This window comes from Topomyia yanbarensis, chromosome 2 (assembly GCF_030247195.1).
Source record: "Topomyia yanbarensis strain Yona2022 chromosome 2, ASM3024719v1, whole genome shotgun sequence".
NCBI lineage: Eukaryota > Metazoa > Arthropoda > Insecta > Diptera > Culicidae > Topomyia > Topomyia yanbarensis.
The window spans coordinates 367757668-367784584 of record NC_080671.1 but is presented as its reverse complement, the minus strand read 5'-3'; the positions used below and the strand labels follow the sequence as shown (position 1 = coordinate 367784584).

General features: G+C 40.6%; 2 protein-coding genes and 1 long non-coding RNA gene across 6 annotated transcripts in view; 1 reads left to right on the top strand and 2 right to left on the bottom strand.

Moving 5' to 3' along the window:
* LOC131684460 (uncharacterized) overlaps nt 1–26917 on the top strand; it is a 374204-nt gene that overhangs the window by 57761 nt on the left and 289526 nt on the right. The gene's annotated exons all lie outside the window — the stretch shown is intronic.
* LOC131684462 (uncharacterized) lies at nt 13371–16627 on the bottom strand. Its single transcript, XR_009304655.1, has 2 exons — nt 14028–16627; nt 13371–13970 (listed from the first exon to the last, which is right to left on the bottom strand). It is a non-coding gene; the product is annotated as an uncharacterized LOC131684462 (long non-coding RNA).
* Nucleotides 23055–25951, bottom strand: LOC131684461 (ornithine decarboxylase-like). Its single transcript, XM_058967369.1, has 3 exons — nt 25515–25951; nt 24699–25445; nt 23055–23303 (listed from the first exon to the last, which is right to left on the bottom strand). The coding sequence occupies exons 1-3, from the start codon at nt 25949–25951 to the stop codon at nt 23198–23200; spliced, it is 1290 nt and encodes a 429-aa protein (XP_058823352.1). The 3' UTR covers nt 23055–23197.

Sequence of the window (26917 nt, the reverse complement as noted above, 5' to 3'; positions counted from 1 at the left end):
ACGGTGACGTTCGGCGTGAAATAATGTAGTTACAAATGGCGGCCCAGTTTTTTCTCGACGGCATGTTGGTAGGTACTAATAGTAGTATATTTGGAATTTTTTCGAACAAAAAAGAGACGTAGAACACTTTTTTAATTTATTTTTTTATTAACAATTGCTTAAAAACCGATTGAATCCACCTATCAGTGAGATGAGGCATTTCTTACATATATCACTGTTGTATTATTCATTAGTTTGCCGAACACACGCAAAGTTGGAAAGCAACTAGATGTGAGATAAGCACAGTTTCGAGTCCTGTACGAATAACACTTCGAATAAACTGAATAAATTAAAGAAAAATAATAAAACAAATCAAAATTCAAAACAATCATGAAAGAAAAAAAAATAAAAAAGTGATTCATCATTTTCATCAAAAAATGATAAAATGGATAGAATGATTAGTATAAATCAAATTAATAAAATAAATCAAATTAGCTCAAACGAAAATTGGACAATATTAAAAAAGTTTTCATAACTTTTTTAATATTGACTAATTTTCGTTTGAGCTAATTTGATTTATTTTATTAATTTGATCTATACTAATCAATCAGAGTAAATTTAATTGTTTCAAGCGAACAAACTGTCATCCAATAATAAAAAGAACTGACTGAACCGAATTAATGAAATGAAGAAACTGAATAAAATATATAAACTGGGAAAAAATAAAAATAATGATTAAAATAAATAATAGGAATAAAACCAAAAAAAAATGAATTAATAAGATAAATAATATGAATAATATGGATAAAATTAACCCTTACATACCAAATATTTTTCTAGCACATATATGGTTCCAAAACCGTTTTTCTTAAAAGTATTACAATACAGAAACACAAAAAACCTGTTTTGATCAAGAAAGACGCTTATCTAGCAATGTGAAAAGCTGCTCAATTTTTACATACCGATCCTTAATACACATCTTTTGCAAAGTTCAATAGTTCGATTGGGCAGAAGAGATAGCAGTCTACATTGATAAAATTTATCATTTTTCAACAATATTTGAAGATAACGAAGATATATCAAAATATAATTTTTCACTGATAACTGAAAATGTCTCTGGCAGCACTGCTCTAGTGAAATCCAATCAGAACAATTGCAATAACTTCAGTTCTACGGATATTTCTTGTAACTATTAGCGCTCAAATAAACACTGATAGTCACAATTATTAGTTTTACTTTTTTGTGAGAAAATTTTCTCTAGCTTCAAATTTATAGCAGTTTGAAAACGTGGTTTTCCACAAATAACAGGGTATGCAGAGGGTTAATAAAATCAATAAAATGAATAGAATGGATAAAATAAACAAAATGAAGAAAGTGATAAAATGAATAAAAATGATCTCTTTCTATATATTTTATTTTCTTTTTTTCATTTTGTTTGCTTTTAAACAATAAAATAATAGAAATGAAAAAATCAGTGATATTAAAAAGTAATAGAATTAATAGAATAATTTAATAGAATAAATAGAATAAATGTTTCCAATAAATGTCGCTCACGCGATGTTGGTCCAAGCGTGCCGTGGCGACCAGCGACTGTTTCGCCCGCACGTTGTTTTTGGCATGCCGGGTTACACAAAAAATCAAACATTTTAAAAACCTTATGCTTGCTCAAAATTTTTTTCTTGGAATTGAAAGCTGATGAAACATTTTACAATTTAAACGGTATGAATATCGCGCGAAAAAACCGATTAAAACTGCATTTGTTTGAAAAACTGTTTAAAAAATAATAGAAAAAGTTAACATTTATTAATCATTTTTTCGACATTTTCTAGACTAAACATTTTTTAAACCACCAGTAAAGTTTGATGCAATTCGAAATTAAACTTTGACTGTAAAAAATATTGCAATAAAAAGGTGTATAAATTTTCACTTAACAAATACTAATATAAACATTTCGAATTACGACAAAATATTTCACGAAGATGTTCGCGGGTATCTAAACAATAAAATTAAAACATGTTTTGCAAAATTCACCACTCCGTAAAAAATGGGGGACCACTTCAGAAATTTTTACTCATCAACTAAAAATTAAATAGCAGCTTATGGGAGCGTTATACCTTTTAGTTGAAACTAAGTTTGTGTAAATAGTTGAAACTATTACTAGTTTGTGTAAATCGAAAATTCAGCCATCTCTGAGAAAATTGTGTACACACACAGACATTTTCCGATCTCGACGAATTGAATGAACACTGCATATGACACTCGGCCCTCCGGGCCTCGGTTAAAAAGTCGATTTTTACAGTGAAAGGCTTTGCATTCTTTATATGAGAAAAGCAAAACCTGCCTTAATTCTGGTGGTGCAATTGTGTCTTTCTCATTTCGTTTAACTATGACTATTATAAGTGTATGAGGAGGACGAAAACCCACGAACGAACAACTCCATACCTGAAATTGTTATGCCTTGTGATATAGTGGTGGTATAAAGATGATAGAAGAATATATAATGAGGGGTGACCTAAGAGGGGTTTTAAGGAGGAGGGGGGGGGGGCGTTTATCAATGAAAGGGAGGGCCCTTTCCGTCCACTACTAGCTACGCCCCTGTAAACTCTAAAAACCCAAAATTTTGGCCTGGATTAACGTATGCGGAATAAAATTTGGACAAAATCCAAAAGGCAATTTTTTTGTAGAAAACTCTTTATTGAATGTTCTCTCTATATGAAAACATTTGCCAGCTTACTAACTTAATGTAGAAAAAAAATTGAGCCCATTCGAAAAGGTTTATGACAGTTTGCAGGATCTTTTTGCAAGGGAGTTGAAAATATTGATGTTGGCATATTCTTAATTTCTTTCCTAATTTTGACTATCATGTTATGTCGAAAATTATTGGCATATACTCTCTGCTTCAAATTATTCCACAAATCCTCATTTGGACGCAGTTTTGGTACATTTGGAGGGTTATCAGCCTTTTGTACAAAAAATATGCCATAATCCTCCAATGCGCCAAAACTTCTTTTTGGCATAAAAGCTAGGTGCCAGATTAGGCGTTCGCTACCATTTTGGTCACATGGTATCTCCTAGCGGGTCGAAATTAACACTGAATGTTGAAAATAAGTGTGCCTAGAGTATGACGTTTAGTATGGTGCCTTGCACAGGGTTGCATTTTTGTTTTAATGCTGGAAGCGTTGTCCAAATTTCATTCCGCATACGTTAGGTTGACGACTTTCAGAGAGATTGCATAACCTTTCTAGATGAGAAAGGCTAAAAAGTCAAACTATGTCAAATTTTTTTTCGAGAATATCGATAATTTTAATTTTGCATTCATTTTAAAAAGTTTTGAATCATTTTGATATCATAGTGGTACCAGTTTATATGGGAAATTTCTGTGCGGTCAAGCTCTTAAACCCGGAACCGGAATTTACATCCACACAAAATTCAGCCTTTGGGAAGGTTGTTTCTTTTATTTGAGACTAAATTTGATGTCGAGCCAACATTCTTTCATCATAGCGGCTGCTCGCAGTTGGACTTATTAATTACCAGTTGTAGTGATAAACTACTTCGTTTCAATCAAATTGGCTTTCCTGGACTCTCGCAACATGATCTCATCTTCGCTTCGCTGGATTTTGACGCCAACCCAGTTACCAGAGTTCACGAGTACCGGGACTACGTCAACTTCGATGTACAAGCTTTGCGGAACGCAATTCTTCCCCTTAATTGGGATTCTTTCTATAACATCCAAGACCCGAGTGAGCAGGTTAGCTTTTTCAACTCTAGTATAAAGCAAATTCATGATGATTATATTCCACTTCGTACGACTAAAAGCCGCATATCTTCCAATGTGTGGTTCAGTTGCGAAATTCGTAAAGCTATGGTGGAACGTGATTTGGCTTATAGAGACTGGCGTAAAGCACCAAGAGATTTCAAGGACCAAGCACGCCAGCGGTATAATGTTCTACGAAATAGAGCTAATACCATGATATCAAACGCTAAAGCACACTATATGAAGCATTTCCTGGATAGCCGAATCCCACCTAAAGTCCTTTGGAAACGCTTTAAATCGATCGGAGTGGGTAAAGGCGACTCGCAAGCCGCTTGTGGTTTCCACCCAGATGAAGTGAATCGCATGTTCCTTTCGAACTACATCAGCGATGAGCAGTACAGCAGTCCACGAAGAACATCTCCAAATTCACCATACAGTTTCTCTTTTCGAGCTGTGCAGTGTTGGGAAGTAGTCAACGCTATATCGTCGCTGTTGTGCTATCTTATGACAAACGCCATTTTGGGGTAAACTGAGTTAGATATGCCACATTACTTAACTAAATAATCTCTACAAAGTGGCGTTTACAGAATCTTGACATTCTGCTTGGTTATTGAGATATAGCTAGAAACGCGCTGAGAATTTTCTATTTTTTTGTTTCAAATGACTGTGTCTGGGGATTGGCTCAAATTACCTTGATGTATAAGATGTTTCTATATGTAAAACTATCTGAGAAATACAATGGCATAATCATTTTCAAAACAAAAATGCACGAATTGTGAGAAAAATGCAATTTAAGTTTTAAACTGGAAATATGTCATATTTGACAACACTGTAACCAAAAATAACTCATACTATGTTGCGTTTCGGCTTCGCCTCTTCAGAAACCGACACTAACGTATTGTCGGAATAGATTAGCGCCGGCTTGACGCAAATCCCTTAAAACTAAAACACACTATGTGTTTCAATCAAACGACTGATCAAACGTGATGTCCCGTTCGAGCAGAAGTTCTGTTTATGCCGATGAGACACAAGTGAAGCCGAAACTTGTCTTGGCTTAGCAGGCCTATGCGAAAGCACTATGCTATATTTCACCCTAAGGAGGAAAATTTGGTAAAAACCAAAATTTCTCACTAGGGTGAAGAGGCGAAGCCGAAACGCAACATAGTATGAAATAAGGATTTGTGCCCTCCTGTACAAAGACTGGTTCTTACCAACAAATTTTCACCCTAGTGAGAAATTTTGGTTTTTACCAAATTTTCCTCCTTAGGGTGAAATATAGCATAGTGCTTTCGCATAGGCCTGCTAAGCCAAGACAAGTTTCGGCTTCACTTGTGTCTCATCGGCATAAACAGAACTTCTGCTCGAACGGGACATCACGTTTGATCAGTCGTTTGATTGAAACACATAGTGTGTTTTAGTTTTAAGGGATTTGCGTCAAGCCGGCGCTAATCTATTCCGACAATACGTTAGTGTCGGTTTCTGAAGAGGCGAAGCCGAAACGCAACATAGTATGAAATAAGGATTTGTGCCCTCCTGTACAAAGACTGGTTCTTACCAACAAATTTTCACCCTAGTGAGAAATTTTGGTTTTTACCAAATTTTCCTCCTTAGGGTGAAATATAGCATAGTGCTTTCGCATAGGCCTGCTAAGCCAAGACAAGTTTCGGCTTCACTTGTGTCTCATCGGCATAAACAGAACTTCTGCTCGAACGGGACATCACGTTTGATCAGTCGTTTGATTGAAACACATAGTGTGTTTTAGTTTTAAGGGATTTGCGTCAAGCCGGCGCTAATCTATTCCGACAATACGTTAGTGTCGGTTTCTGAAGAGGCGAAGCCGAAACGCAACATAGTATGAAATAAGGATTTGTGCCCTCCTGTACAAAGACTGGTTCTTACCAACAAATTTTCACCCTAGTGAGAAATTTTGGTTTTTACCAAATTTTCCTCCTTAGGGTGAAATATAGCATAGTGCTTTCGCATAGGCCTGCTAAGCCAAGACAAGTTTCGGCTTCACTTGTGTCTCATCGGCATAAACAGAACTTCTGCTCGAACGGGACATCACGTTTGATCAGTCGTTTGATTGAAACACATAGTGTGTTTTAGTTTTAAGGGATTTGCGTCAAGCCGGCGCTAATCTATTCCGACAATACGTTAGTGTCGGTTTCTGAAGAGGCGAAGCCGAAACGCAACATAGTATGAAATAAGGATTTGTGCCCTCCTGTACAAAGACTGGTTCTTACCAACAAATTTTCACCCTAGTGAGAAATTTTGGTTTTTACCAAATTTTCCTCCTTAGGGTGAAATATAGCATAGTGCTTTCGCATAGGCCTGCTAAGCCAAGACAAGTTTCGGCTTCACTTGTGTCTCATCGGCATAAACAGAACTTCTGCTCGAACGGGACATCACGTTTGATCAGTCGTTTGATTGAAACACATAGTGTGTTTTAGTTTTAAGGGATTTGCGTCAAGCCGGCGCTAATCTATTCCGACAATACGTTAGTGTCGGTTTCTGAAGAGGCGAAGCCGAAACGCAACATAGTATGAAATAAGGATTTGTGCCCTCCTGTACAAAGACTGGTTCTTACCAACAAATTTTCACCCTAGTGAGAAATTTTGGTTTTTACCAAATTTTCCTCCTTAGGGTGAAATATAGCATAGTGCTTTCGCATAGGCCTGCTAAGCCAAGACAAGTTTCGGCTTCACTTGTGTCTCATCGGCATAAACAGAACTTCTGCTCGAACGGGACATCACGTTTGATCAGTCGTTTGATTGAAACACATAGTGTGTTTTAGTTTTAAGGGATTTGCGTCAAGCCGGCGCTAATCTATTCCGACAATACGTTAGTGTCGGTTTCTGAAGAGGCGAAGCCGAAACGCAACATAGTATGAAATAAGGATTTGTGCCCTCCTGTACAAAGACTGGTTCTTACCAACAAATTTTCACCCTAGTGAGAAATTTTGGTTTTTACCAAATTTTCCTCCTTAGGGTGAAATATAGCATAGTGCTTTCGCATAGGCCTGCTAAGCCAAGACAAGTTTCGGCTTCACTTGTGTCTCATCGGCATAAACAGAACTTCTGCTCGAACGGGACATCACGTTTGATCAGTCGTTTGATTGAAACACATAGTGTGTTTTAGTTTTAAGGGATTTGCGTCAAGCCGGCGCTAATCTATTCCGACAATACGTTAGTGTCGGTTTCTGAAGAGGCGAAGCCGAAACGCAACATAGTATGAAATAAGGATTTGTGCCCTCCTGTACAAAGACTGGTTCTTACCAACAAATTTTCACCCTAGTGAGAAATTTTGGTTTTTACCAAATTTTCCTCCTTAGGGTGAAATATAGCATAGTGCTTTCGCATAGGCCTGCTAAGCCAAGACAAGTTTCGGCTTCACTTGTGTCTCATCGGCATAAACAGAACTTCTGCTCGAACGGGACATCACGTTTGATCAGTCGTTTGATTGAAACACATAGTGTGTTTTAGTTTTAAGGGATTTGCGTCAAGCCGGCGCTAATCTATTCCGACAATACGTTAGTGTCGGTTTCTGAAGAGGCGAAGCCGAAACGCAACATAGTATGAAATAAGGATTTGTGCCCTCCTGTACAAAGACTGGTTCTTACCAACAAATTTTCACCCTAGTGAGAAATTTTGGTTTTTACCAAATTTTCCTCCTTAGGGTGAAATATAGCATAGTGCTTTCGCATAGGCCTGCTAAGCCAAGACAAGTTTCGGCTTCACTTGTGTCTCATCGGCATAAACAGAACTTCTGCTCGAACGGGACATCACGTTTGATCAGTCGTTTGATTGAAACACATAGTGTGTTTTAGTTTTAAGGGATTTGCGTCAAGCCGGCGCTAATCTATTCCGACAATACGTTAGTGTCGGTTTCTGAAGAGGCGAAGCCGAAACGCAACATAGTATGAAATAAGGATTTGTGCCCTCCTGTACAAAGACTGGTTCTTACCAACAAATTTTCACCCTAGTGAGAAATTTTGGTTTTTACCAAATTTTCCTCCTTAGGGTGAAATATAGCATAGTGCAAAAATAACTATTTTTTCTAGATTCCCTGACTCATTTCCTTCAAAATGCATCTCACCGATTGTTTATAGACCAACTGAAGCCAAAGTTATGAATAAAAGTTAATAATTGATGATTTTTTTCTATGGAAAATTTTTCAGGCACGGTTATGACACGCCATACAAATTTTGTCATCAATACACACCTATGACACGTGTGAGTGCGACTTTTGTTTACATTCATAGTGAAAACTCGCAACATAGTCAACTGATCCTCGTAATATTTGGGAAATGAATACAGAATAGAAAGAGGCATCAATTGTCTTCTTTGAATTGTTTATACCATTTATAAGTTTCAACATATTCAATATCAAACTTTAAACATCGTTTTTCTCGAAATGTGCAAAATGGCGCTTGTCATAAGATAGCACAACAGCGACGATATGCGATATCAAATCAAACGCGATTGGGCTCGATGGGCTGTCAATCAATTTTATAAAAATCATTCTTCCATTGGTTGTGCAGCAAATTACTCACATGTGCAACATGATCATCGAAACCTTAATATTTGCTGCGTGCTGGAAACATGCCAAGGTTTTGCCATTACGTAAGAAGCCGCATCTAAACGCGTTGTCAAACCTCAGACCGATCAGTATTCTATGCGCCCTGTCGAAGGCATTCGAGAAGGTACTTAAGCACAAATGTCGTCCTTCATCACTGAGAATAACCTGCTAACAGAATACCAAGCAGGTTTCCGGAAAGGTCAGAGCATCCAATCTGCGGCACTCCGTGTGCATGACGACTTAACGGCCACGTTTGACAAAAAAGGTATTGCAATATTGCTATTGCTTGATTTTTCGAAAGCTTTTGATACCATTCCCCATCGTAAACTTTGCTCTAAACTGAAAACGCAGTTCAACTTTTCCGTATCTGCTGTGAATCTATTGGAGTCTTATATGGAAGAACGAAGCCAAACAGTGTTCTGTGAGGACCAGGTATCTGAGATTGGGTATTCCCTTTCTGGTGTACCACAAGGTTCAGTGCTTGGACCTTTGCTATTCTGCTGCCACATCAACGACTTACCTTCTGCTCTCAAATATTGCTCGATTCAACTCTATGCGGATGATGTTCAATTGTATATTGGTCGCCATGATATTCTGGCGGACGAGCTCATCCGAATGGTGAATGAAGAACCAGCTATTCGTTAACCAGTCGAAAAGTAAAGCGTTGTTCGTGAAAGGTCGACGAAGACATTTATCTCGGAATGAACCACTACCACCAATTACCATGGATGGACAGCTTATACAATGGACGGATACAGCGAAAAATCTCGGGTTTATGTTTCAAGCAGATCTCGGATGGGACAGTCTAATAACCCAACAGTGCGGCAAAATATATGCAAGCCTTCGTACTCTGTATGGATGCACTTCCATCGCTCCTATCGACACACGCCTGAAACTGTTTAAGAGTCTGATCTTGCCCCATTTCCTTTTTGGGGACATACTATATGTCAACCTAAGTGCAAACGCCATGGATAGGATGCGCGTTGCATTGAATAGCTGTGTGCGGTTTGTATATGGTCTAAACCGCTATGCACATGTCACCCATTTGCAGAAGACCCTAATAGGATGCCCACTAGCTAACTTCTACGCATACCGTTCCTGCATGTTCATTCGAAAGCTGACCAAAATGCACTCCCCGCCACTACTCTTCCAGAAACAGTTGCCGTTTCAGGGACGTCGACGACAGAACCTGATTATTCCAGCCAACAGCACATTCACCTACTCCAATTCGCTGTTCGTTCGAGGTGTGGCAAATTGGAACACGTTGCCTGCTAAACTTAAACTTTCCACATCTGAAGTAGTTTTTAAGAGGGGCTGTCTATATTTATAATAACTTAGAGTATTAGTTAAACTATGTATGTAAACTCTTGACAAAATCGCAGGTAGCAAACAAAAAAGGATGTCCTTTACTCTACTAGACAAATAAACAAACAAATAAACAAACAAATCGGTCAAGCCATTTCTGAGAAAAATGAGTGACATTTTTGACACATACGCACACACACATACTCACACATTCAGACCGCCGGAGACCAGTTCAGTAGTACGCGATGTAGCACCGGGCTCGGGTCGTCGGGGCGCCAGCGAACCGGACGTCAAGCTTCACCGGAATCGCCGGACCGACCTCGACACTCTACCGGGTAGCTCGTGAGTAGGCTAGATCCACCGCCGGGGATTAGACCGAGTAGACCGCGTGGAATAGCCAGAAGTGGGTCGTTGGGGCGCCAGTAAACCGGAAGCTACGCTCTACCCGGAATCGCTGGATGGACCTCAGCATCTGCTGGCTGGCCGTTGTGTAGGCTAGGTCCACCGCCGGGGACTAGACCGAGTAGACGAGGCGGGGAGCTTAATGGCTTACATAAACGTACATCGGTATCGGGAGCGGTCTGCCGCCGGGGAATTCACGATAGGGCTGATTTGGCGCCGTGGACTACCCGACAGAATCGTGACGAAACGGGGAGCTAATTGGCTCACGAAACAAACACCGGTAACGAAAGAAATTCCGTTGTCGGGGAACTCTCATTTGGAGTAGGATAAGCGGTAAAGCTGGAAGATTTTAGTATAGCTAAATGGCTCAAGAAAGCGGGTATCGGTGTCGGGGGAAATTCCTCCGTCGGGGAACTATCGGTCGGAGTATGATGAATTCACCGTTGAGCACTATCCAAGCGAATCGTGATAAGGCCGGGAGTTGAATGACTCACGGAAACATGAGCTGAATGGCTCATAATGGATGGAGACAAGAATGGCGGCGTAATGGATGGAGACAAGAAGCAGGAGAGGAATCGAGAGTTAAATCAAAGCTCATAGGTCGTGCCACTCCATGAACCAAGCGAGGCTCCGAGATAGAGCAGCAGAAAGAGGTGCGACGAAAGCGCAACGACCCCCCCCCCCCACGAAGTAATACGATGACGTAGTTCCGTGGGGAAGAAGGGCGTAAAAAGTAAGGAATGTTTTTAGTGGTTAGGCACGAACGTGAGTAGTGAGTTCCGCACAGTGCTAATACACTACATGCCAGGCTTTTGAAGCTTATTAAACCTTACTATAAAAAAAGCATTCAGACCATAGCATAAAGCAACCTCACCCAACTGGAGTGCCAACCGGTACATTAGGATCGATACTAGTAAGATCCTAATAACATCATACTGGGTGCAGAACACGGATGCGAATAAGGATTTCATCGAAATGTATCCACGGACCGACAGCCACGCCATTCCATTATCCTAGTAAGGATGAGTGACACTTCCCCGAAACAGCGGCTAATGATACTGGTTGCCCCCCGTCTCAATAAAACTTTGGTAGGTATCCAAGTACATTGGAAACCCGGCACCTTACCTGGTGGAAGTAGGCTCAGTTGAAGGCTCCTGTCTTGCGCCGATCCGGCTCTGAACGCGGTATCCCATGTAGGACCACGTCAACCTTAGCATGCGACGTCACTGCTCGCAAAGGTAACCATAGGATCATGTGAGGCGACTACTTATTACGGGCGTAGATAGCGGCTTGGAGTTGGGACCCGAAAAGCATGCAAGAAGACAAAAACAACAAAAATAAGAACAATTCTAACGGAGCAACTGTGGTGAACCAGTTCGCCAAAGGTGGGCTAGCGAGGTCGCCGACCCAGCATAACGAACAAGTGCAACCGCAACAGCAGCAGCAGCGAGAGCAGCCTAGAGAGGCCATTCCGAGTACGAGCGGCGACAAACCAACTGGACGCCAAGGAAAGCTAGAATGTCAGGTGCGCACGCCTAAACCAAGCATTGCCCAAGAAGACCAGCAGTCTGAAGCGGGAGGAGGGGGAATGTGAGATCTTTAATTCAGGAAGCAGTGATCGAGTGCACGAATCTGGACGAGATCACAACGGAAGACGAAGTGAGAAGTGCGCTAATAGAGCAATGTATGTGCACATAGACAGCAGTGATACGCTTATCGTCAACCGCAGCCAGCAAGCTTATATCGACCGGTAAGATCAAAATCGGATGGTCGGTGTGCTCGTTGCGATTAATCTCTAGAGCCACTAAACAAATGGAGAGATGTCAGGTGTCTGGGATTCGGCCATCAGGCAAGAAACTGTAGAGGTCCGGACAGATCTGATATGTGCAGAAAATGTGGGGATAAACATTACCAGAGACTGCACGAAGCAACCGAAGTGCTTGCTCTGCACAAATGAGGGCCTTAAAGACCACATAACGGGGGGCTTCTTATGCCCAGAGTACAAAAAGGCGAAGGCAGGCCAATGATGATGGAGATAACCCAGCTTAACCCAAATCATTGTGACATTGCACAGCAACTGTTGTGGCAGTCAACAACAGAAACGAAGTGCGATGTTGCAATTATTGCAAAACCGTATCGTGTCCCTCCCGATAACGGTAACTGGGTGATGGATAGTGCAAGGATGGCGGCAATCCAAGTGATGGGCGGTTTCCCTGTTCAAGAGGTGGTGACTAGCACACACGAAGGTTTCGTGATCGCCTTGATCAACGGCGTATTCGTTTATAGCTGTTGTGCTCCTCCACGGTGGACACTAGAACAGTACAACCGGATTAACCGCATTAACCAACTCGTTCGTCAGGCGAACGCTGGTTGTTATAGCAGTAGATTTTAATGCTTGGGTCATGGAGTGGGGTAGAAGGCTGACCTGCGCAAGAGATTACAGCCTATTGGAAGTACTGACGAAGCTGGGCGCAAAGCTGTACAACGAAGGTTCCGCTAGCACATTCCGTAAAGACGGCCAGGAATCTATCATCGGCGTAGCATTCTAAGGCTGCTTGGGTTCCGGAAAGGGATATCGACGGTGAACGCTATCCGCCCAGTCATCGAGAGCGCTGACAAAGCGTCGAAGCAAAAAAGAAGGGGAAACCGCTACTGCGCACCATGGGCCACAAATCGATTTTTTTGGTCGAAAATCCAGAACCTATAAACCGTTAGTACTAGACTTTCAGTGTCTTTGGAACAAATTCTCTACAATAAGTGTTCTTCATTTTAGGGAAAACAAAATTAGGGTGGCCCTCTCGATTTTTGAAATAAAAAAATTATCTCCTGAATGAAAATAGATAGGAGAATATGACCTTCCAAAGAAATGTAGAGAAATCTTGAGTAACTTTGCTGAAGACGTCGAAACTCTATCTGCAACGGTTTTTATTTTACAGCGATTTCCCTTGTTCCGTTTAGGGTGGCTCTTAAAAATTCAGTTTTTTTAATATAACTTCTTTGAAGTTGTTTTCTCGTAAATGTCGACTTCAGACAAAAGTTAGCTCTTACAAATGCGCACATTTCTTCTTCAGAGACTAACTCATTAACTTTTATATAAACAGAGTTATTGACGATTCTATACTCAAAATTTGACATTTTCTAAGCTAAATAACTCCGAAGGTGGCAAAAAGTGGCAGTCAATGTTATGACCAACTGATAGTACTTCAAAAACACTACAAAATAAGGGGTACATGGTTTGTCTCCTAGCGACTGTTCATGTGAAATGTTTTCTTATAAACTCCCTCTGTTATAGAGAATGTATGCGGAATTCATCTAAATTCGTACTTAAAATATATATTAATCATATTCGCCGTTCTTATATACACTGTTACTAATCACTTACGTTTGCCCGGCGGGGGCAATTGGCTCCGGAAGAATTGCGGACTGTCTTCCCTAACTGCAGAACCAACCGAAAATATTTTGTGAAAAAGGCTCTGGCAGTAAAGATTTTAAACAAATATGTTCATACATGCATAATAAGACAAGGCCATTTTATTCATTTAATATTTTAATAAGAAATTTTGTTTTTTAGGAAGGAAAAGAATAAAAGGAAAAGATTTACACGCGCTTACGGTTTCTGTGCCATTACTTCCGGCCTCAAAATTCCTCCAATGTCGGTGGAGTAGCAAACGGCGTCTCCATCTGCTTGTCACGACGATTGCTCGATTTGGCGCAACATAAATCAAACCGCCCTCCAGCGGCAGCAGCTACAGCAGCAGAAATCTTTCCTCGAGGTTGGTCGCAGGATCGATTGTTTCGTCGTCGACGAAAGAAACCGGTCGGGCTAGGTCCACACCCGGATTGGGCCAACTGGTCGACTTTGTAAAGCTGGGGCCACCGTGCACACAATCGTACTCTCCCAGTGCAGGGTTGTCGGTCGGTCGGCTTCTGCTTTCACGTGTCACTTTTGTCACTGGAATGATTATTTTAATTTTAATATGCACACTTTATATTTCTTAACTTTTGTTACGAAAATGAGGCCTGATCCATCGCTTCCATCCGTATTTATCTTTATTGATGTCCTGAATGTGAAAGTCGGTGCCGAATGACAGGAGAATATCCGTTGCGTAGTGGGACTCAGGGAAATGTCAAAGAGTTAGGATTATGGCGTCAAGGGGTATGGGAACATTTTATAGCAAGTTCAAATTTGATTTTAAATTCAATAATAGGGTATATTCATAGTCTTAAGTAATTTAATATAAATTTAATTCATTTGTTTTAATTCATTTGCGTTTATTTAATGGGACAAATTCTGACACCATGTTGGAATAGGAAATGTTAATATTAGTGTTTAAGCTAGTTTAATACTATAAATAATTTTATGTTTAGCTAAGGAATAGAGGATAAGATTCATCAATAGATTTATTTACATGTGTTTTTAATCCAATTGTGCACGTATATATTGGAAGCAGTTAATGTAACCGGACTCGGAGGTTACAATCCTCCCGGAGTCGGGATAAAAAAAAAAGGTTTTTTTTAATGACTCATTGGCATGGGCCTACTTCCCCTAAAGTTTCCAATTAATTTGAAACAATGATTTTTCCGTAGCACGGAGCTCTTTTCTTCCAGATCATTATGGGATTCTTATGCGGTGAGACTCGCCATGCCGAAGCAATAATTGTTTTATAGATTAAGCAAAAAAAAAATAAGTAATAATATTTGTAATCTTTAATCTCGAAACAGATATAGAGATTGACCTTAACTATGGGCCTACTTCCCTCGGAGATACTAGTTAATTTGAAACAATGATTTTTCCCGTTAGGGAGCTCTTTTCTTCCAATTTATGTGAATCTCCAACGGTGAGACTCGCCATGCCTCAGCCTACTTTTGTGATTTTGGTCATATTTGGAAATGTGAATTAGCTATCTCAGGGTCCGTCAGAAAAAATAAGCATTTGCCATCCCCATGCTCTTCCAGAATAAAAAGTCAACAGCTGCCGCCCAGACAAAATAGGTTATGTAATTCGTAGAAGACAAGACAAAACTCTAATACCGTCTTTCTTCTATCCCGATACTGTCTAAAGCCATTCGCCAAAGACAAAAACAAATTTAATAACAATTGTTTCTCTTCCTTTCCTTCCCTTTACATACTCTCATTCATGTCTTTCACAATCATACTCTTTCTCATTCTTCCTCGATCAGTCTACCCACTAACCATTTGCATCGCTCATTCATACACTATCATTCATGCAAGCTTCCCTTCTGATTCATGATTTCCACTCACACACTTATGCACAAATATCTTAATAATTTCTAGGGCGCCCTAATTTATAAGTCAGGTTCAGTTTGTGGTTTCATGTTGCACAATCTGATAAATATATGGTACCGCTATTATCTGCTTTACCCTATTTCATTTGGAAGAAAACATAGAAAATATTCGAGGGTAAATTATACCAACTGGGTGTTTATGGGAATACTTTTGTATCACCCGTTAGGTCAACTGCTTGAGCTGTCAACGAGCTGAGATGTCAACAATCATATTTTCTTCAAAGCGTGAATCGAGGATGGTTGTTTATTTCACAGGTAAGCTGTTTAATCATGCATTAGAATTTAAGAATTATGTTTTATGTCCTTTTTTCCAGGGTATTTCTGACGGCTCTGTTTCGTGCATGCATCTTCAGCGCTCGATAATGTTGCCGCACGTTCGAAATCATTTTGGATACACTTACGGTGGTCACTCAGAAGTGCCAGCCAATGTTCCAAACTTGTGCAGTGGCTTGCTGCTTCGGCAAGTGCGGCACGTCGTTAATTATATAAATATTCGGCGATATGTTTATTTAGTTTTACCGATCTGGGACAAAATCGATGTGTTTTTAAAATATAAATAGTGTAAATGTGCGTGTTTTTATTCAACCTGGTTTTAAGTGGGCTGCTGGCCAGATCCCAAGATTTTTCCCAGCAAGATCTTCTAGTTCATAAGAACTGGTTCCTATTTTGGATAGAATTTTGCATGGAAGATATTGCTGCCCATATTTTGCGTTATAGTACTCTCCCGCGTTTGAAAGTTTCATGTTCCTTCTAAAGACTAATTGGCCGGCCGTAAATGCTTTGGCAAATTGCCGGTGCCGAAGATTATATTGTTTACGAGAAGATTCATGGGCTTTGGTCAGATTTTGGATGACCTTTTCGTAAATACTTGTGAACCTTTGTTTTCGTCTAGTTTCTCTCACTTCGTCGGCCAAAATTTGATCATGCCGGAAAAGGCGATGGTCTGAACCATCCTCCGATAATTCTTGACCGTGTGTTATGTAGTACGGTGTAAACCCTGTGGACGAGTGTATACTTGTGTTGAGTATAAGCTCAATTTCCGAGAGCTTAGTGTCCCACAAGCGTTGATCGTCTTTAACGTAGGTACGTATAGCGGCGTTTATAGTCCGGTTTACGCGCTCAACTGGGTTCGCTTGGGAATGGTACCTGGAGTTCAACCAATGGGTAATTCCGAAGCGATCCAGCATCGTCTTAAACTCTTTGGAGGTAAACGTACTGCCGTTGTCTGTAATGATAATTTCCGGGACAGAGTTCCGAAAGAACCACTGGTCTCGGAGCACATTACACATCAACGAGCTTTCAATTTTCCTCATGCTCACAACTTTCACAAGCCTGAAGTAAAAGCTGGTACACTTTGTGAGCGTAGTGCAATAATCTGGTCTTGCATCTACTCATCACATTTTGATCGTGCCGCTTAATCCCGCCACAAATTTCTTCGTATGTTTTTTTGCACGCTTCGATTGCTTCCCCCACATTAACAGATATCAGAGCATTGATTATTTTACCATCCTCCTTTTCTATTTTAAGGTGTTCACGCAAACTTCTTTTTCTTCGCGTGAAACTCGGGTCATCACGAATTACAATAGTGCGCATTGAAAGCTCAAACAAAAGTTCATCAGTGGTAAGATGGTCGACTCTCATCTCATGGTACCACCTTGACAGCAATTCAACAGCTTGGGTATAACTCAAACTCGAATCAGCCATTTTGGAATGGTCAAAGAAACAATTGATGTAGCAAATAAAACGTGTAAAAAAATAAAAAAAATTACGCTAAGCTTTGAAATTATTGAGTTTCGCTATCCTCTATAAACTACACTCCCCGCATGTCTAGGCTAAACAACTGAATCATCTCTAAACCTTCGAACACTGGGTAGGCGATATCTTGATCACTAAAGTAATTTTCATCATCCGGAATGAGAAAATATTCACACTTCTTTATATCACTCCAACCACAAAAGGTATAAATAAAAAATGATAGCAAATGAGAAATCTGTTTCATAAAAATTGAAATTAATTTAATTAATTGCAATTCCTCCCGGAGCTTACTTAAAAAGGTGTTCAAATTTGGCCAAAAATTGAAAACTTTTTTTTAAATTCATTTAACGTTGGGCGCCATTTGTTACTAATCACTTACGTTTGCCCGGCGGGGGCAATTGGCTCCGGAAGAATTGCGGACTGTCTTCCCTAACTGCAGAACCAACCGAAAATATTTTCGGTTGGTTCTGCAGTTAGGGAAGACAGTCCGCAATTCTTCCGGAGCCAATTGCCCCCGCCGGGCAAACGTAAGTGATTAGTAACAACACATATCCGGATCTCCGATGCAAATCAAATTTAATGGTACTCTCCAAACATGTTATTCTAAACTTGTTTCGTGGAGTGAAATTGTACATAAAACATGTGGTTTTCGGACAACGGTTTATAAAATGAATGTTTGGAGTATTTGCATGGCATAAGTTTTATTCGCATGGCAAAAAAGAAATTATTATCGTATTACAATATATTGAAAGCTCAGGTCAGGGGCGGCGAAACTTTTTACGCCCGAGTGGGTAGAAAGCATAGGATGAGGCGTACTTTAGTAATGATTTTTCCCTTTTCGCAATGCACACTCTTACATTACATTCACATTAAGTCACGTTCGTTTATGCAATTGGAATTGTGGTACATCGATGTTTTCAAATGTGTGTAGTGCGAGATACTTGCGTTGCACATCTAAATTTTTTGAAATGGTTCAAAATTTCGAGTGGGTAATTACCCACTCGGTTATTTTCGAGTGGGTAGTACTACCCATACTACCCATGCTTTCCGCCGGCCCTGGCTCAGATTTACCGTAAAGGAAGCATTAATGATTTATTTGTCTTTTATTAATTATATTACCTCCTCTGTTTCAGCTCACTGTAATTTGCTCTAATAGTTTCCCAAAATACAATTTTTGTCTTTGGAAGGAAACAAAAAAAAATTCCACGTGAATGTACGTTGGGGGACAAGCTATTCCCAAGTAACAATTGAAGTTTTATAGCACACTACAAGTGCAATATAAGTTTTATGAGTGGCTATAAAACAACCTTAAAACCTAATTTGTTACTAGGGTTCAGCTCTCATTATTAGTATTTTTTACTATTATCAAACGGATAGATTGGCAGCCTCCTACTTCGGAGTTATTTTCCATACGCGGCAAAAAAACTTTATCAATGATGTCAATATAAATTTCGTATTTTCGGAAGTGATTCGAGCTGTCAATTGTGGGTACTTTTCTGCTTCTAACAATAAGTACTTCTAATCCATTTCATAATAACTCGAGGAGATTATGTCGATGGATTAATTGATGCTAATAATGGGTCCTTTGTGAATTACTTCAAGCGAGATAACCTACATATTAAAAACGGAAGTTTAGACTACTAAGGATGGTGCAAATATGCGATAATTCAACAATTTCGACTGCTCTGGAAGATTCAGGGATTCTGTCAAGTGACAGTTTTTATGTTGATTTTAGGCTTTTAGGATAGAGATTCTATCAGGATTCTTAAACTTTTCACCGAGGGAAATAATGTAAAACTGGTGTTGTATAATATAAATTTTAAGTATTTTTCATTCTGGGATGATTTTCATTAATGGGTATTTTTTACGTATTTCGTTGTAAGTTTTCCACAAGAAACAATAGGTAAAACGTAACCAGGTTGACGTACAAGCTCTTTACCCATTAAGTGGGTTATTCCACTTTTATTCAAAATGGGCAGTTTTCTATGCATTAAAAGGTACTTTAATTTATCAGAGTAGAAATTGTTGAAACGCACAGAAAAAAATTTACCACTGAGAAAATCATTATAGGGACGATCCATAAATGATGTAGCATTTTTTTAGTGATTTTTAACACCCCCCTCCTCCATCGTAGCATTTCGTCACAAACCTCTAAATACCCCCGCTGGTAATTACGTAGCTTGACGGTAATTCTCCCACCCCCCCTTGTCCACGAAAAATATAAAAAAAAAATGAAAAACGATGTTAGTTAGTCCCCTTTAAAAAAGCTACGCAGCACGACATGACCCCCTACCCCTCTGTCGTCACACATAATCACAAAATACAATACTCCCCCTCCCCCATATAATGCTACGTCATTTATGGATGATCCCATATTAGCTTTTTAAACTAATAAGTTGGTCTCCAAAGAAAAAATAGGCACTTATCAGAACGAAATTTCGATTTTTTTGGAAAATTGACTTCAAAAGTATTTTATTGAAACACTATTTTTTAAAGGTCAAGCTAAACCAAATAATGGAAAATGCCGTAAAATAAATGCCTCTGACGATATTACTCCAACATGATTATATTTTAATTTTCAGTAGGTCTTTATACTTCTATTGTTATTATTCAGGAGAAATTATTTTCATTTCAAAAAGCAAGAAAACCACCCTGTTTTTTACACCGAAATGAAGCGCACTTATTGTGAAGAAATTCTTTTGAAGACACTGAATGTCTAGCACTTACGGGATATAAGAAGTGGATTTTCAACAAAAAATCGATTTTTGGCTCATGGAACAGAGGTAGTTTAAAAGCAAACATTTCACATGAACAGTCGCTAGGAGACAAACCATGTACCCCTTATTTTGTAGTGTTTTTAAAGTACTATCAGATGGTAATAACATTGATTGCCACTTTTTGCCACCTTCGGAGTTATTTAGCTTAGAAAATGTCAAATTTTGAGTATAGAATCGTCAATAACTCTGTTTATATAAAAGTTAATGAGTTAGTCTCTGAAGAAGAAATGTGCGCATTTGTAAGAGCTAACTTTTGTCTGAAGTCGACATTTACGAGAAATCAACTTCAAAGAAGTTATATTAAAAAAACTGAATTTTTAAGAGCCACCCTAAACGGAACAAGGGAAATCGCTGTAAAATAAAAACCGTTGAAGATAGAGTTTCGACGTCTTCAGCAAAGTTACTCAAAATTGATTTCTCTACATTTCTTTGGAAGGTCATATTCTCCTATCTTTTTTTATTCAGGAGATAATTTTTTTATTTCAAAAATAGAGAGGGCCACCCTAATTTTGTTTTCCCTAAAATGAAGAGCACTTATTGTAGAGAATTTGTTCCAAAGACATTGAAAGTCTAGTACTAACGGTTTATAAGTTCTGGATTTTCGACCAAAAAAATCGATTTGTGGCCCATGGTGCTGCGCCTTGGTTACGATCGACGTGAAGAACGCGTTCAACAGTGCTAGCTGGGGGGCCATCGCCGCAGCGCTACACAGGTTGCGGATTCCGGACTATCTGTGCAAGGTTCTGAAAAGTTACTTCCAGAACCGAGTACTGGTCTACGAAACAAACATCGGGAAGAGGTCGATTAGGGTCACGGCGGGAGTACCTTATGGCTCCATACTCGGCCCAACGCTTTGGAATGTAATGTACAACGGAGTGTTAATACTGGAACTGCCTAGTGAAGTTGAGATCGTCGGGTTTGCATACGATAGTCGGCGAGACCCTTGAGGAGGTAGAGAAGTTGACGGCAAAAACAATAGATATCGTGGAGACTTGGATGCCTGACGTCAAGTTGCAGCTAGCTCGCCACAAGACCGAGGTAGTGTTGATCAGCTACAGTAAAAAATCCAGCGTGTCGTGATCAGCATCGGGGGACAATCCATACCATCGAGGCGTGCGCTGAAGCACCTGGGTGTGATAGTCAACGATCGGTTAAATTGCAACAGGCATATCGACTATGTCTGTGAGAAGGTTGCGAGGACGCATTGGCAAGAATCATGCCGAATCACGGAGGAGCAAGACGCAGCACGAGACGTCTCCTGGCGGGTGACTCATCCTCAATACTGAGATATGGTGTACCGACCTGGGCTGCTGCGTTGAACTCAAAGCGGAACCGGACGAAGTTGACAAGCAAGTTTCGCCTAATGGCTATTCATGCAGCGAGTGCGTACAGAACAATGTCGTTGGAGGCGGTATGTGTAATTGCCGGGATGATTCCTATCTGCATCACTCTGACTGAGGACCTGATATGCTACCAACGGAGAAATGCACGAAATGCAAGGGGACTGGTTCGAGCGGACTCGTTGGCTAAGTGGCACTAAGAGTGGGACAATTCAAAGAAAGGAAGGTGAACTCACCGAGTCATCCCAAATGTGGGGTGGGTGCATAGGAAGCACGTAAAGGTGAACTTCCATTTGACGCAGTTTTTGTCCAGGCACGTTTGCTTCCGAAAGTACATGCATCGGTTTGGGCATGTTTCGTAACCCCTTTGCCCGAAGTGTGTCAACATACAAGAGACACCGGAGCACGTGGTTTTCGAATGTTCTAGGTTCGAAGAAGATCGTAGGGGAATGCCTGGTGTGACAGTTGATAATATCGTCGAAGAGATGTGACACGACGAGCATACCTGAGACGCTGTCAACAGAGGGGTTACGAGCATACTCTCCGAGTTGCAGAGAAAGTAACGAAGAAACCAACAAACTAGCGCCATCGGCTGGAGATCCACCGTGAAACCACAAATCGGGTTTCAGGAGAAATTTCGCCGCCGGGGAACCTTTCATCGGTGTAGACCAGGTCCACCGCCGGGAACCAATCGAGTAGTATGCGAGCCTGGGAACTTTCAGTCGGCGTCGGGTAGATCTCCGCCGGATAATATCCGAGTAGATTTCGATAAAGCTGGGAACTAAATGGCTCAAGGAAGCGAGTATCGGTGTTGGGAGAAAATTCCTCCGTCGGGGAACTATCGGTCATAGTAGGGTGAGTTCACCGTCGGGAACTATCCATGTAGATCGTGATAAGGCCTGGAGCTTAAGGACTCAAGGAAACAGGAGTTAAATGGTGCATGGAATCAGCATCTAACGGCTTAGGGGAACGAGAGCTAGAAAGGCGACGTAATAGATGGAGACAAGGAGCAAGACAAGAGTCGAGAGTTAAATCAAAGCTCAAAAGTCGAGCCATTTCATGAACCAAGTGAGGCTCCGAGATAGAGCAGAAGAAAGAGGCAATGCCGTGATGTAGTTCTGTGGGGAAGAAGGGTGAAAAAAGAGTAGGAGGGGGAGTAAGGAGTGTTTCTAATGATTAGGCACGAACGTAGGTCGTGAGTCCCATACAGTGCCAATACACGAATACATCGATCATCGGTATCGGGAGGAATCTATCGCTCAGTTTCGGGAGAAGCTCTCTCGCCGGAGAATTCTTCGCCGGAGTAGGCTAGATCCATTGTTGGGGACTAGACCGAGTAGTTTGTAAACCATTAAGGAACAGAATGACTCATCGGCGAAGTTGAGAGAAATTGAACGAGAGGGGAACCAAAGGACCTAAAAGAGTTGCGGTGCTAAATCGTACCGGACAGGGAGCCAAAGGGATCAAGAAGTTGTGTTGCTAAAACCAAAGAAGCATCGGTATTGGAGGAGCTTTCTTCGCCAAGGAATTCTCCACCGGCGTAAGCCAGATTCACCGCCGGGGACTAGAGTGAGTAGACTGCGACGAGACACCACCAGTCGCGGGTCGTCGGGCACCAGCGAACCGGATGTCCTGCTCCGCCGGAATCGTCAAACTGACCTTGACATCTGTCTGGTTGGCTCGGTTTCGGGAGAACTTCTCTCGCCGGGGAATTCTCCGTCGGAGTAGGCTAGTGCTTGGTTAGAATGTTGGTTTTTGGAGCAGTTGCGTAACGTTTCTATATGAGAAATTCATTTCTATATATTTCTTTTGCAAGAAATGTAAAACCGGAACATAACAATTCAAACATGTGCCTATATTTTCAGAAGCTCTGTTGGTGTAAAGTTCTGGTGTTCTAATTTTTAACTAGAAAAATATTAACTAATAATTTGTTGACTTTTGGTCAGAGTGATACTTCGTTGACGACTGTAATACAATTAATTACAGGAAAGGTAAATTAGTTTACTCGTAGATTAACTTATCAATCTTCCACTCCTTCTGCAGATATTTGGATCCTTCTATTAGCTGTCTAGGATGACTTGTATTTGCAAATAACCTCAAATATTCCCTGGAATAAAAAAAAACTTTTATATTTATTGTGAACTTAAGTGAAGTTAAAAATTAATCGAATCAGAAAACTTAGAACGGAAATCTAGGATCATATGTACGAGATCGAAAGGAAATGTGAAGAATCGTTTGCTTTCTACTAAGAAGGAGTTGGGCTTTGCACCCAGGTCTTCCGCATGGTTCGTATCGTTTGACTTTCGCTGGGTTTGCTTTGCTACACCACGTTCTCCTAGCAGGAGCGGATCCAGAAGAAAATATCGGATATTGTACAATATTGTAATACGGATATTTTACAACTCGTAAGACGTAATAACTTTATTTAATAAATATGAGTTTTGTTGGTGAAATTTGGTTTGGAATGATTTTGAGTTTGAAACTAATATAAAATTGAAACTAATGTAAAATTACTTAACAAGTGAAAAAATTCGGACGGGGTCCGGACCCCCAGGGCCCTCCCCCTGGATCCGCCACTACCTCCTGAACAATGTTCGTCTGTCTGAACCGCGTCGTGAATAGGCATCAGTGTGGCAAGTGCGGGCGAAATCAAGAGAATGATTTTAGTAGTGTAAATGCCGAAAAGTGTGAGAGTATTTTACATGAGCTGTCAACATGACCTGCGTACAAACAGCGCGAGGGGAAACTAAAGCCTTCACTTCGGAGAAGCTCTGAGCACTCTTTCGCAGAAATGCTACTAAGATCCACGTTACCGACCATTACAAAAACTTTTGCTCACTGCGCTAAGATTGAGGAAGAGTACTTTTACGATCCTCAAGAGGATTCATCTTCCACTTTACCTAGAAGCTATAGGGCTATTTCCTCATCCTAGATTCCTTGTAAATACCAAAAGGTTTCCCTTAAGAGGCCACCAAATATAACAGACCGAAGAAACCCGGAGCAAATTTGGATTTGAGAGAATTTCCCACCGCTTCCAGGGAAACTAGAAATCCCAATTGTCTCAACCCAGTTAGAGACTCAACCCAATGCTGAACCGATGAAATTCTTTGAAATCGTAAAATTTAAAATTTTAATCTTCCGATATTTCGTATCCCCTTAAAAGTTATTTGATTACTTTTCTCGTTGAAAACGAAAATACCTCCTCTTGAAGCGATCGTTCTAATTGGCTAATTCTTCGAACGAGGTCACGCATTTGATCACTGTTCGACCGAGGAATTGCAGAACTATTATTCCAAAAATCGATTCTTTTAAACTACTGACATATAATTCAAAATGTGACTTCAGAAATAGGCATCAACTTTCTAAATTTCAACATTATCTGAATGAATCGAGAAGACCATAGTGGTTAATCCGGCACTAGCTTAGTCCTGTCACTCAATTATTGTTGGATTCTGACGAGATGAAAACGAAACGCTAATTCCATAACTAATTTACTTCTTACCACATAGTCCTGCGGATAACCACCACACTTGTGGGAGAGCTTCCTTCATCGAGCCGTACCGAAACCCCTCGCAAAGAACAACCTTGATCCTCGAAAACGAGAAAATCTGACACGTTTAGTTCTGGAAGCACCATATCCCTTTCCAAACACACGAATCCATCACCTACTGGACCAAACACGTCCGCTTTGCACATCGCACGACAGTTGCGAAGGCTTTTCCAAACAAGTGGCTTGACCCCTTCTTTAGAATCTCCAGCTCTGACTCGATAGTTCAAGTAGTAAAAGATTCGTTCAATTTGTGCCGGTAGCTTCGGGTTTTGGAAAATCTGCTTATCGCAGATTGCGGTAACAACTGTCACAGCAGCTGCACTATATAGTTTGCCCGTATCAGCAATGAACGTAAGGCCATCTCTTTCCGGAAAGAACTCGTCCAAGCCTTGGTTAATGTGTACTGCGAACTGGTCGACATTGGCGTCCTTCCCACCAGCAAAACCACCACCAATACTGAAAAGTCTGAAGCTGAATCCTAGAATCATGGCATAGTCAACGATTTCTCGTCCTTTTCGGAGTACATCGTAGAGGATGCTGTAATTTGAGCAGTCAGGTTCAATGTTGCTCCAACACCATCCAATTACGTTCAGCGCGAGTTCTCTGGACAGGTTCAGTAACCTTTGACATTTCCGATCTGGATCGTAGTTATCGACATCAGTAGCTTGGGTCGATTTGAAATTGAATCTGATTAAAATTCTGTGAAAAAATTAAATAACAATAACTAACTAATTGAATCCAATCAAAGACTATGGTTTGAAACCGTACTCAGCCTCAGGGTAGTACTGTTGAATTTGATGAAGCTCGTCCTCACTATCCACCATCAATTTAACACTCTTTCTTCTTGCAAATTTCAGCAACTCCACACTAATCTCTGGCTGACTCAGAATAATCCAGTTTGGATCAACGCCTAGACTAAGTATCTTCCCAATTTCAGCTCGAGAAGCACAAACAAAACCACAATCGAGCAGCACCGCCGTGCCCAAAATTCGGCTGTCATCGTTGCACTGAACATTGTAGAATGGATGCACCCGGGGAAGATGATGCAACCACTCGCAGTGACGTTTAACCACGTTGTCAAGTTCAACCAGACGAACCGGTTGTTCCGGACTTCCTGTTGATACCAACTGATCTATTAACTGTTTGGTAGAAACCGAGTCGTCCACTACTTCCAACTGGTGCTTGAGAATGTTCAGTATGTCCATAACGAACCAGCGGATTGTTTGTACTGAGTGTCAGCCTAATCTGTTCAACAACATTGCTGGCTGTATGCGAGTTCAATTCGATGGCCTCATTGATTAGATAGGGGGCACGCAATGTATATTCACGAACTCTAGCAACGATGCGATTGGCTTTCCCACCACCTTAGTTGTGTCATGAGAGGCTGGAGATAAATAGCTTTCGAAGTCTAATATGAAAGAAACTCTTGTTTACCGGTTTAGACCAGTCGTACCAATATGTTTCTTTTTAGATATGTTCTCATGTCCATAGATATACTAGTGACTCTATTGGTAGGTGTACCGAAGGCTACATCTACCTCTCAATGGACAGTTAACTTTGGGATATTATTTAATTAATTCACCACCAGCTGTGCTACGAACCATAAGACACTAACCTCGTACAAACGATCTTACATAGTTAGCCTGTTCTCACGCAGAGACGCGCAAAAGACAAGGCAAACACAATTTTCAATAAAAAAAAAGGTTAAATGCTCCATGAGTCGCAAAGTCGTCAAACAGTCTACCGATGAGGGTGGTTTCACTCAAACAGCTTCAAGACATGCCAGAACCGCCGAGGATGATGATAATGTGGAAGCGAAGCCAATAATCTATTAGCACCGATGATTTGTTTCTGTTTGCGGATCGGTTTTACTTCAAAATCTACCACTCTCGTCGCATTGGTCCATCTGTTTGCACGATTCGGCCCACCAATGACGGAGGTCATTTGCATTAAAACTCGTGGGGAAATGATGCTAATTTGCACAGTCATAAATTTTCGGATTGGTTCGTAAGTCAAACTCGAAGCTAGATCCTGCTTGAATGAATCACTCTCGACAGATGAAGGTATTTTTTATCTTCCATTAAACGATAACCATTTTCCATACTGTTTTGTTCCTGGCGTGTGGCGGCCAACCCGAAAAGATTAATTTCGTGCAAACATTTAGCAGCCTT

Bases quoted from the DNA above. Each gene is read 5' to 3' on its own strand.
- LOC131684461 (XM_058967369.1), bottom strand. From the start codon at position 25,951: ATGGACATACTGAACATTCTCAAGCACCAGTTGGAAGTAGTGGACGAC. The intron at 25,446-25,514 runs GTACGGTTTCAA...ATTTTTTCACAG, and splicing joins CAGTACTACCCTGAGGCTGA to AATTTTAATCAGATTCAATT. The intron at 23,304-24,698 runs GTAAGAAGTAAA...TTTTTATTCCAG, and splicing joins GTTATCCGCAGGACTATGTG to GGAATATTTGAGGTTATTTG.